The 12,421-nt window shown below is 41.9% G+C and overlaps 1 protein-coding gene across 1 annotated transcript; it reads left to right on the plus strand.

The window, feature by feature from the left end:
* Positions 1–356: 356 nt before the first annotated feature.
* Positions 357–11,708, plus strand: SYT13 (synaptotagmin 13). The gene is made up of 6 exons (XM_065754954.1): positions 357–539; positions 5,172–5,394; positions 7,635–7,776; positions 7,887–8,178; positions 11,001–11,130; positions 11,404–11,708. Exons 1-6 carry the CDS (start codon positions 357–359, stop codon positions 11,706–11,708), a joined length of 1,275 nt encoding a protein of 424 aa, XP_065611026.1.
* The last annotated feature ends 713 nt before the right edge of the window (positions 11,709–12,421 follow it).

Below are 12,421 nucleotides of genomic sequence, written 5' to 3' on the forward strand. Positions count from 1 at the left end.
CTATCACACATCAGACTTCTCCCAGTGGAGCTGGAGAACAGGCTTCAATGAAAACTGCCTGTTTGCAGCTACATGGAGATTACAGCCACCACAATCACTATTTCCTCTACCTGACCTGGAGCAGAAACACTATTATCAGGATAGAAAGGGAATCTTGTTGCCTAGCAAAGGTGGGATGATTTATCTCTGCCTCTAGATTGGTCCATTTTCTTTGCTGCACAACAGAATTGTTTTCAGACTTCCAAAGAGAATGAAGCCAGGCTAGAAATCGGAGTGGATGTAAAATAGCTGCTCTCCCAGGGAGGAGAAGGAGTCACAGGTTTTTGTTGCTTTTTGTTCCTGTGCAGCTCAGTACAATGGTTTTGTCTGCCCCAATTATTGCCCTTGGGGCTACCTTAGGGACTGCAACTAGCATCCTTGCCCTCTGTGGTCTCACCTGCTTCTGCAAATGCAAGCAACCTGGGAAAGGACTCTCAGAAAAGGACCAAGATGAGGACACAGAAAATACTAAGCCCAGCGTGCTTCAGCCAGCCCAGCAAGTAAGACTCCATCTCTCACTATATGATTTTTCTTTAAAAGCGGGGGGGTGTGGGGGGGGAATACAACTTCTGTTAGGCTGCTCAGCGTGTGGCTTATGCTGCTTATTTAGCTGCTTACTGTGTTCAGGATGTAACATGGTGTTACTGGGAGGAGGTCTGAGGGGAACAGAGATGGGAGAGAGAGGTGACCCACAGAATTACCAGGGCAGCAGACAGCTGCCACATTGACAGAGAAAGCTGCTAATGGTAAAAACAGGGGAGAAGGTCTGAAAATGCTGCTCAGCTGGCAATCTGCTAACAATGGCAGAAGACTAGACTTTACCAGGTGGCACACAGCCTTGTAAAGAAAAGGCTCCTGCTGGGATCTCCTGTACCACTTATTTAGCTCTAGTCACAGTATCTTATGGTTCCTGCAGGATAATTCCCTCTCAACTGCTGGTTTCTTGTGGAAAAATATCCCTCTTCTTCCCTCTGCCTAGGGGGATTTATTACTCATGAAGTTAAAACAAGGCATTGAAATGATAATAAAAATACTAGTGAGAATCTGGGTTGTGATGACTAGACAACCACAGCATGCTGTGGATTGTTTTTTTTAGTCACTGTAAGAGCAGCGTGACATACTGGTAACACCAGGCATCCTTGCACAATCCTTCCTTCTTGTTAGAATCCAGAACATCCCCTGATTTATTCCTGAGAGCAGTGCAAGAGAGAGGAATGGGAATTATAGGACCCCTCAAGTTCAGACATTAATGGAAAGCTCTCCTTCAAAGGAGAAGTATTTGACTGATTCCTCTTATTGACTACAGTCTTCAGCATGAGCTACAGCAACCCATCAGTCTCTGGAAGACTGTTGGCTGTTGCTCTTGAGGATCATATGCACCTAAACCCATATCACTTCCATCTGGCTGTTCAGCAGCCAGAGCCAAAAGGCTAGTGATCCATTGTATAGAAGTCTTTGTCTTTCAATTATCTGAAGTTCCTATTATTTTTGTGGTAAGGAGAGTAGCAGGAGTCTTAACTGAATTTCCCTGTAATGTGTATAATTACATATTCAGTCTTTCTCTGGGTACTGCTCTTCATCTCTCAGTGAAGAGCTTCATTCATGCTCCTGTTGCAGATTGTTCTGAGAAAAGAAGACCATATCTATGTATTGTAATGCTATTCTATAGCATATGCTACAATAGCTTCTGATTGCTGGGGAATGGGAGGAGGCTCCACTAACCATGACTGAATGAACAGCTGCACCAAGCTTAGGACTTCTCCAGAGATTGCTGCTAATTCTGATCATACTTCCGCAAGAGTAGTCAACACTTTCTAGTATTGACTTGTACTTTGCTGGATGAATTTCACCTTCTATCTGCCCTCTTTGATAGTTCTAACAAGTCTTCTCCAGTCTCCTTTCTCGTCCACCACATACAACTTCCGTATAGAAGGATGTGCAAGAATTCTGAGATTTTCCAAATCTACTGTTAAAGTGAATAAGAAGCATGGAACTTTGACAGTCGTCACTTTGCATAGCATTTCATTCCCAACCTCTTAAAAAAAAGAACAAACCTTTTGTATAATCTCAAAACACTCAAATCTTTACTTGAGTTTCATCCTCAGAATTAACATCTTATTTTACACAACCTTTTGCAAAATATTTTGGGAAAGTATTAATAAACTCTGGAGCTTGTCCTTCTAGGTGTCATCTTTTTTGCATGGCTGAAATAACCACTAAGTCACCATGAAATCCAAACAAGCCCCCAGATTAAATTAAGCCACTAATACCCAGCACTTCCTGGGTTATAATCCTCACAATATTTCCACATATATCAGGTTTTGCCATGACTGAATCCAGCGTTTGACCAATACATCAAATTATTCAGCCTACCCTCAGTGTATCACTCTTACCCAAGAGTTTGTTTTCAGCATTATAGACCTTTTTTCCAAGTAATCTGGCCAAGTTATTGCAGCCAAATGAACATTGATACAGAAAGTGCAAAATGTTCATACAAACTGCATATTCCATATATTTAAACAATTCTTTCCAATTTAAGTAGTTACATTGCTAGGCATATACATTCTCCTGTGCTTCCACTGAATCCGAATTAGTCTCCTTTCCTTGAAGGAATAAATCTCAAATCAAGTTCTGAGCTTGTACTTCAGTTCCTCAGCATCTATGTTTATAAAACATTCTGCTGGGACTTTTTTCTGACTGGATTAAAATGCTGCATGTCCTAGCCAGTGTTTGGCATACTTAATTACTGAAACTTGTCAGGGCCCTCGATTCTGATAAACAGAGATGATAATAGAAAGATGAGAATAGAAAGATGAAGCAAGACTGCATTTTATTTACTTGACATGCCTTCCATGACACTGATGCTTGTATCTGCTATAGATAGAGGCTCCCCATGGACATGCCCTGCATACTTGAGAAGGAAGATTTCAAACACAAAGATTCATCTACAGAACAATTAAAAACTGCTAATAACTGCTGTAAGCGTGCAAAATGTCAGCAAAGGCTGCAGGTTAAAACGCCTAAACAAATCCAGCAGTGGCAGCAACCTGATGCACTGTCTGAATGTCAATAGGCAGGGACAAAGGGTCAGATGAAGTTTCCTGGCTATTTTTGTGTGAAAGCAAACCATTTCTACATAAATACAAACAAATTCATATAATTCTAAGATATTACTGCTTTTAAAGGGAACTTCCATAGGACACAGCTCTGCAAGTAGCTGAGCAGACAGCACTTGGGAACAGAGCTGGCAGCAAAAATAATAAAAAGAGGCAGATGCAGTTGGAAGAGGGGGTGGGCTAGTCCCACTGTGCTTGCATATGTCTCATCTCTAATTCTGCAGAACAGACAGACTAGAAGAATATTTTGACCCAGTAGAGCTCTTAGTTGCTGTGTGATGATGGATTTCCTGACTAAATGTCTTCCTTTTAGCAAGTGGAGGAAAAGACTGTACTAATACCTCAAGTTGCTATGGTGTTTTTCATCTCAAGGGATTCCAAAGTGCTTCATACATGAGATGTACATAGCAACCCAGGCTTGCTGCTGTGGTATGATGGTCAATGCTAGAACAGCAGTCTCATACAGCAGGATCAAGGGAGAAAGAACAACAGCCACTAGTTGCCACTGCACATGCTTTGAGTGTTTAGAGTCTCTGCAGAACAAAAATATCCTGTTTTGTCAAGCTGTTGTCTAGTAGTTCCTAACATCTTGGTTGATAGGTCTGTCTTAGTTCTGAAGAATAGGAGACTTGGAAAAGTTACTTCAAGCTTCCTGCTGACATCTCTAGAAGCGGGATCTCACTACACCATTATTATAAGTCAGCTCTATGTGACTAACTCAGCTGAATGCTAGGTGGGGATCTATACACAGTGATGCATTTATTTTTCATCTCACTCCTGTTTCAGTGTCCTAAAAATTAGATAAGAGAAAATGCTGTTACACAGTGGACTTCCTAAACATCATTGCACTAGCTGCCTTGAGAAGACGGAGTCGGTGACTTAATTAGCCCATTATCACTACCAAGTCCATGCAACTGTAGCACTATGATCTCCAGAAGCAGAGTATTGACTAAAGATCAAGAGTATGCTCTATTCAGCTCTACATCTTGAGGAATAGAGAATCTCCCTCAGGAGATATGAACTGGAACCACTAAGTCTCAACACAGACAAGTGCTTCAGGGCACCATCTACATTCTTTATTAACAGGAAACAATGAGACTAATGGAAAACTTTAATTACAGTTATTAATACTTTTTGGCTCACCTTCATTCTACACTGAACATAGAATGGTTGGCAGGCAGTGAGGTTGGAGAGAATCCCAGTGCAAAATAATCAAACAAAATTGAACCCTTACTTCCACTTTTTCTTCTACATGTTTTGGAAACATTAAAAAAATCTGATGAGGATCAATCTCATTTTCTAGTCAGCTAGTTATTTCCTGTTGATGAATCCAAATATAAATCAATCAGGAATTATTTCAGTTGTAAGCAGATGGGATTCTTTCCTGAGACATAAAGAAGACTGTTACATTCCAATAAAGTATTTTATATTGTCTACCAGAACAATGGAAATATCTGTGTCAACCTTTGTCCAGTCTGCCATTTTTTAAGTTCTTCTGTTGATACTGCATTCAGCAGAAACATGAAATAAGAACAAACTCAAAATTTCAGGCCCCATATAATAAAGTAGTAATGTGTTTCTACAGGTCAGGCAGGGCTCTGGTCCCCAGGGCCAATAGATAATCCCAGAGACTGAGCCACTGACTCTACTATTCTTTGCATGCCACTGGAGGGCTGGTCTGCTTAACCATATCTCCTTTGTCTTTTTACACAATGGAGATACTTGCTCTGTGCAACCCATACCTTTGCTTTCTTAATGCTTACCATAGGCTTACTTGAAATGTTGTATAGATCAGAAATGATGGTAATTAAAGAGATGTATACAAAATAAACAGCTAAGAGATTTGGCAAGAAAAATCTTTTGATGTACAGGCAGACAGTGGTTTCCCTAACCCAAGGAACAATGGCAGCAAGATTGACCAGGGCCACCATCTCACTTCCCTTTGTTTCAGTTCATTTGACATAGAGAGATTCAAAAGGATTATTGAAAAATAATAAAGGCTGTTTTAATTTTCAGTTCAATGTTAAGAAAACTGCAGAGCCAGTCCAGCCTCGAGCTCTTCTGAAGTTTCCTAACATTTATGGCCCCAAACCAGTTGTAACTTCACCCGAAATTGTTAACTACACACAATACTCCTTGAAAACAACAGAAGAACCAGCTACTGTAAAACATGCTGTTTTGGATGAGAACAGGATGAAGATTCAAGTCAATGAAGAACTGTTTGTTCTCCCTCAAAACGGTAGGAACACTTTGTCTTCAGACTAAAGATTTCTTTTCTGAGTGTAGATCTCAATACTTCTGAACATTGTGTGACTGTAGTTAAAGTAATAAACATGGGAATTAAGATGTGGGGCACTTTCCACTCTCTTATCATGAGTATAGTCAGTTCTTTTTTAAATACATATGTTTAATATTAAGTAATCATGGAGAACATCAGGAAACCTAGATAACAAATCCATGATTATGACTGATTGTATTTTTTTTAATCTAAACATTTTGTTGTTGAAAAACCTGGCTCATTGGAAGCAGATGTTGAAAAGCATGTGTTTAGCATGGAGTCTTACCAAGAGCTGTTGCCAAAATGCAGGTGGAATACCCAATTAAACCTAGGCAGAATTTCTCTGCCAGAAAAATTACTAACTGTCCAGCAACATCCCTTGTCAGGAACATGGGGACAGGAATGAGTTCAAGTTTCTACTTCAGTTTCTCTACTTCCTTATTCCACTAGCTCCATGAGATGGTCTTCGTTGTAACGTGCAGTGAAACTGAAAGCTAACACCTCAGACATTTTTTGCCAAACAGCATTCTTGTTTTTCAGCTAGCCCAAAAGATAGCACGCCAAAGCCTGAAATATAAGACTCCTGGAGCCTAAGAAAAAATTCAATTTTAATTGCATACATCTGGCAGCATGTCTGGGTTGCTTCCATAATGATTTTTACCTTCATGGCTGTCATTTTAATTGCATAATTGACTCTTCTGGTTACTATGTTACCATATTAGTGAAACCTTCATGATGATTTGCCAGAGATGGAATGCCATCTGTCAATACTTCTTTTGAGCACTCTATTTTTTGTTAACTACCTGTGACTATATTTTTGTCCTTATGGGAGGAGGATTGTCCCAAAGACCCTCTACCTGAGAGCATAGAAAACTAAGGAGTACTATGGTGTAACGTTACAACACAATGGAAAGTACAGCAACAGAAATGGGTTGGCACAATCCTAAGTTGCAGCAAAAGACAAGAAACACAAACCTAGCAATGATGGACACAGAAATGAAAGAAGAAAGCCTGCTTACCATTGGAAGACCTCAGGCAGCCAGGGATCTCCAGCAAGACAACCTTACCTCCACATCCAAACCTTAAATGAGGTCTGGGAAATTAGGATCCACTCCTTTTGGTCTCTCAGGTGCACTGCATGCACCTGAGGTCTCCTGGGTTGGCCCTACCTTCCCACCAGGTGCTCAATCACTGCTTCAAGCCATGACTTAGCATTTCTGCTACACATGGGGAGCAGCTGCATTAGAGGAAAAGGCTTTCTGACTCACATCTTTGAGTGTCAGGAAGATAATCATAGTGTGGAGAGCCTGAAAGATGATGGCAGTATGTACACTAAAGCTCTTCATAAGTGTGTTGGTGTAAGAGCCCCTCTGCACTGCTAATGGCACAAGTCTGCTTCCTACTGTGCCTGATTTCATAGCTCAAGTACTGCTGAAATAAAGCAAGATTTTTATCCTTTAGGTGCCACATTTAACTGGCTGGGACTGTGGCCGAGATTTTTAGGACAAAATGTGCATGTTCCATTGCTATGTTCTATATGAGTGAGAACTGGTCTTGCAGATAATAGATTTTGACAATAAAAAGCTGTGGATTCCTTTTTAGTCTTTATTCTTGCTTTGTTTCAGTATGAAATGTGTACTCAGGTTCAAAATCATATGCGTAGAAACTGCCTCACACCTTCCCAAGCTCACTATCTTCAACATCATCGAGTGCTACAGGAATAGACGGCATATCAGCTTCTGCGTGACAAAAACCGTAGTGTTAAAATAAATTTTAAAAAGGTTATAGAGGCCTGAGTTAATGCCAAACTGCATGGTAGCTCTAAAGCAGAATCAAATTCTCATTTAAAAAAAATTACAAGTGTGTAATAAATCCACGTGTGTAAAAGTATATATACAAAACAATATAGTATCAAGCAAATATTTTAGGCACCTTGGCTTAGGCACAAGGTGAAGGAGCAAATCTGTGAACACACTGTGGTAAAGGGAGCAGGAAGCTTGTCCAAGTGCAATAGAAGGAACTGGAAGTGTGAGAAGACAGCAAAAAGGAGATATGATGAGGGAAGAAGGAACTGAAGTGTTATTCCTGCATACAAAATGCTGGAATAGTGAGACATTTAGAGGACCTGAGTCAAGGCAAGGTGGATTTGTCCTTCTTGGAAGACAAAGATTTTCTTGCTAATGGGGTTTCTTCAGTTCCAGGTGTGGTAAAGGATGTGTGTGTCACGGAGCACCTGAAGCCCGAGCGGGCAGCCAGCTGTAACCAGGTCCCTGAACTGCGCTATTCCCTCACATATGATCTACACAAAGCCGAGCTGTGTGTGGCCCTTCTGGAAGGTAAGGGGCAGAAATCTGCTACTCACCATTCTCTGTTCGGACTTCTTCAAGATGCTATCCTTTGTAAGAGGTTCTTAGAGTCAATCTTTCCTATACAGTTATGCATGGAAAAATGAGTACTGACCAAGATGCTGGCTGCCATTGCTACATACTGGGCACACTGGTGAGCAAATCTGGCATGACTGAAGCCCAGACAGAGCTGAAGAAAAAGGTGCTTCACACCCTCTGGGAGGAGGCCCTGCGGTTCTCAATAACTGAGGAGGAGATGCAAGAGGGAACACTGACTCTCACCTTGAGAAACTGCGACAAGTTCTCCAGACACAGCATCGTGGGAGAATTGAAACTGAGCCTTGCTAACATTGAAGACTTCAGGATGGCCCACTGGGAAAGGCTAAAGACGCCAGAGAAGGTATGGACTCAGTCTGTCACTAGTCCAGAGGCTCTAGTTCTTATCTGGACAAGAGAAACCCTCTTCCACACAGCTGCATGTCCATGGGTGGGTGGATCCATGCATCTGGACACAGGTTTGGAGAGGCGAAGTGTGACGGCAAAGGTGACAATAGTAGAACAATGTGTTGACCTAATCGTTTCAGAGAGCAATCAAAAGCCTATCAGCCCAGCCCCTTTATGTATAGCTCCTGGAATTTAAAATGTGTTAAAACTCCCTTTCCTCCTCCCTCAATTACATGATAATCTGACAGTCATATTTGCAATTCAAAGCATGTGTCTGGAAGTTACGTGCGTTTCTGTGTGTAAACAGTGCAGGGTCTGTGGTAGCAAAAGTTCAGCTGCTAAGTTGTGCCTCTTCTGCAGAGATGGGTGTGGGCAGGGCACTTGAGAGCAAACTACTCTAGTCTAAAGAAAAACCTCTAGCTGAGAGAGATGCAGAAGATCTGGGAACTTTTCTGCTGGAAAAAAATGATTGTTCAGAAGAAATTATTCTAATGTAAGTTATAATTACTTAAATCCCTAAACCACGATAGATAGAGCCCTCCATCCTCTCCATTCTACTGTAGCATCTGCTTTGTAAACAGTACTCAACCATTAACCAGTTCGCAGCAATGGTTGGTGTCCACTCATGTACACCTGGCTGAGTCCTGGTGTACTGGGTACTCTGAGTACACAAAGAAACAGGTCGGCACTCATTACTCCTCCAGTCTGACAGCACAAGGTTAACATTAACTGTACTGCTGAACTGCACTGCCCCAGTTTGAGCTGAGGATCTGCAGTGAAAGCTGAATTTGCGTCATCTGGGACCTGAGAGAGCCAACCCTTGCACAGATAGCTTAAATAGAGATCCTGAATCATTCATTTAGAACCAGAGCGGGAGGCAGTGAGGAAGAGTTGATCAAAAAAGAGCAGCTATTTTTGACGGCATCCATCCAGGAACAAAGTTAGTGGGCTTTGTTTAAAGACTGACATTTCCCTGAAAAGCTGTGAGCTGCAGAAATTTCATTCCTATCCTCATGGTAATTCTCCTACACAAGGGAAAGAGCTCAGAGGGGAGCATGCAGCTAGCCAGGTAATGTAATTAGTATTCAGGAATCCACAGAGTGCTGTGAGCAATGCAAATCACAGATATTGCAGACTGATGTCCTTATCTTGTCTTCCTTCCCTCCCACCACTTTGCTAATGACAGAGATGATGGCAGTCGCTCACATAGCACCTTCACTTTTGTGATTCCGTGGTGCCCTGCACAGTAACTCACCACTGACCCCCTGATGCCTGTTATCCTCAGAGCACAGAAAGAGGGTGGAGGAAAAGAACCTTTGGCTCAGTCTCTTCATGTAAAGCTCCAGCAGAAACCAACCATTATGGTTTTGGTTTCATGTGGATACAAGATAGTCAAGAACTCAGTCAGAATATTAGAGGTTCAAAAGCCATAAGCACAGCATGTGGTGTACATGCACAGCAAGTACATGTGCACATACGTGTGTGCATTTACAGCCCACTGCAGCACCCAGTCTCTCAGCCTTAACATTCACCTATGCATGGAGGTACAGTAATGAGCTTCTAGCCAAGAGCCACCGTTAGGCTTGGTATGCTAACAAAAGCAGTTCATAGCTTGCCAAAATCATGTTTTTGCATTAAGATGATATTTGTATTTGTCAGGGACACAAAGCCATTTAAATCTGCCTTTGTGTGTGTGTGTGTGTGTATGTTTCTTATTTAAGATTCGCTTGCATTTAGGGTAGGATTTATTTAAGTGAAACATATACAAGCCCTTTGTTGCTACCTGAGTGCATGAAGGAAGATTTACTCAGACTGATCTGGGATTGAATTTCAGGTTTCCTTGCTAATGGCCTCCCACCTGAGTTGTGCACAACAAATAAGTCATTCAAACCAGACAGCGATGACAGCCATGCTTTCTGGAGAGTCAATCACCTCATGGGGAGCATACAGAGGGCCTGTCCTTGCGTGTTGGAAGTAACCCGGTGAAAACTTAATTCAAAATATTTATGGCTCACTTAGAACTGCAAGTGGAGAGAACAGAAATGGCCTAGAGGAGAGCTGTCTGTCCTAAAGCTTGTAGATCACGCTAAGGAGTCCAAAGGGAGTCTATTGAATTGACATTGGCTTTCTGTGTCTCTTCTGGGTCATTAACCTCACACCAAAACAGATTTCTGTCACAGTCTTGCTCTTACAAAGATTAACTACATCCCTCTCGTCCCTCGCCATAGGCTTGCAGCTCTGCAGGCACAGCAGGCACTCCCTCTCCTTCCTCATGTGGCAGAGGTTCTGCTTTCCAAGGCAAGCTCAGCTGGTGAAGGGTCATTTCCCGCTTTTTCTGCCTTCAGGGATATTTGTACAGAGCGAGTGAGAGAGGGGAATAAAGGTCAGCAGGATAAGAGGACAATCGCTAATGGGAAGAAAGGAATCAAAGAACCCAAAAATGAAATATGTGCAGTCCCATGAATTGAATACTCCATTTTTCAGAGCATTTGCCCTGAGATTAATCCCACTGGGGCAACAGGAATAGCTGTTCACAAAAAAAAAAAAAAAAAAAAAAGGAGTAACCAATGTGTTCTGGTCCCTGTGAGTGAAAGAGGTCTCTTGAATATGTTGTCTGGTTTGTTCTGATCCAGTTTAACTGGAAAAGTCTCCTGTACTGAGACAGGGAGACAGTTGGGTCAGCCTTTGACCTTAAATTCATCCCCTTGTGTTATTTAGTTTTCCTCATGTTAGACCCAGATTGTATAAAAATTAACTCTTTTGCATCTCAATTTCCAGGAGCCATCTACAGGCCATGGGGAAGTTCTGCTCTCTATCAGCTACCTGCCAGCTGCAAACCGCTTGCTCGTGGTGATTATTAAGGCTAAAAATCTCCATTCTAAGCAGATGAAAGATCTTCTTGGAAATGGTGAGTGGAAAAGCAAGAAAAACTGAGATAATTTTTTCTACTATTAAGTAAATCTAGAAAGAACATGGGAAATACAGAGTTGGCTGAAAACAAGTAAACAAACAAACAATTGAAAAGCTAAAGAATTTGAACATATTTTAAAAAGGGAAAGCTAAAAACCCCAAGATCAGTGTTTCTCATATTCTCTTACTCAGCCTGTTGTCATCAGTAAAAGTTCTCTTGCATTCATTTTATTAAATGTTTGTTAATACAGTCTCTCTGAATTCTCTGTAGACGTTTCTGTCAAGGTGACCCTGAGGCATCAGTCCTTGAAACTGAAGAAGAAGCAGACCAAACGTGCAAAACACAAGATCAACCCTGTCTGGAACGAGATGATCATGTTCGAGGTGCCTCATGAGCTGCTACGTGCCTCTAGTGTGGAGCTAGAAATGCTAAGCCAGGATGGCACTGGGCAAAGCCAAGTGCTCGGCAAATGCAGCCTGGGTTTGCATGTCACAGGCACAGAGAAGAACCACTGGGAAGAAATGCTAAGGAACCCCAGAAGACAGATTGCCATGTGGCATCAGCTCCACATGTAGGCACACTATGTCTACTGCCAACCAGATTTCCTCCAAGCCTCTCAGCATGGGCAAATGAGCTGCATTTCGCCTTTCACTCTTCCATCCACCAAGTGGCCCAGCACAACATTATTCTTAGGCCACCCTTTCTGATTGACAAAGGAAACTGTCTGGAAAATGTATTTAGAGGACAATCGCTCACCCAACGAAGTGGTTCTCTCAAATAAAGGGTTTGGCTGTCGGGATGATTTGAATTACTTTTGTTAGCCTGCCCACCATCATTTCTTTGAGTTCTCAGTTTCTGCAGGGAAGCTGAGGGGATCAGAGGGATCACAGAAATCTGAGCTGCTCCTTGGCATCTAGCACTTCCACCCAAGTTCCCTGGGGGGGCTGGCTCCATACCATGCAGCAGTCATTTTGCCAGTTCCCGTTTTTCATAATGCTTTATAAGATTGAGAGAAATGAAGATCACAAAATTAATCCTGACTTCTGACCCAAAGCAGTAGCGTGGAAGAGAGAGAGAAGCCAAGTGGAAGCATAGATGAACATGCATTAGATGGATATCTAGAAGTAGAGAAGGAACGGAGGAAGAAGGGAGACAGTCATACTATCACTCAGTGTAGTCTTTGAAGCAAACACTGCCAAACAAGAAGTCAAATATTTTCCTTCACTTTTGTTTATTAGAGCATCTGATACCTTAGCTTTAGGGTTCATGAAAACTGTTGAAATCATGA

Source organism: Cyrtonyx montezumae, unplaced genomic scaffold (genome assembly GCF_038088225.1).
Source record: "Cyrtonyx montezumae isolate F1298 unplaced genomic scaffold, pur_monq_1.0 scaffold_10, whole genome shotgun sequence".
In the NCBI taxonomy this organism is placed as follows: Eukaryota; Metazoa; Chordata; class Aves; order Galliformes; family Odontophoridae; genus Cyrtonyx; species Cyrtonyx montezumae.

What these genes read in the sequence shown, in the direction of transcription:
- SYT13 (XM_065754954.1), top strand. Translation starts at nt 357, where the DNA reads ATGGTTTTGTCTGCCCCAATTATTGCCCTTGGGGCTACCTTAGGGACT. An exon ending in GCCCTTCTGGAAGGTAAGGG is followed by an intron (nt 7,777 to 7,886) that starts GCAGAAATCTGC and finishes TGGAAAAATGAG; the next exon opens with TACTGACCAAGATGCTGGCT. An exon ending in GAAAGATCTTCTTGGAAATG is followed by an intron (nt 11,131 to 11,403) that starts GTGAGTGGAAAA and finishes AATTCTCTGTAG; the next exon opens with ACGTTTCTGTCAAGGTGACC.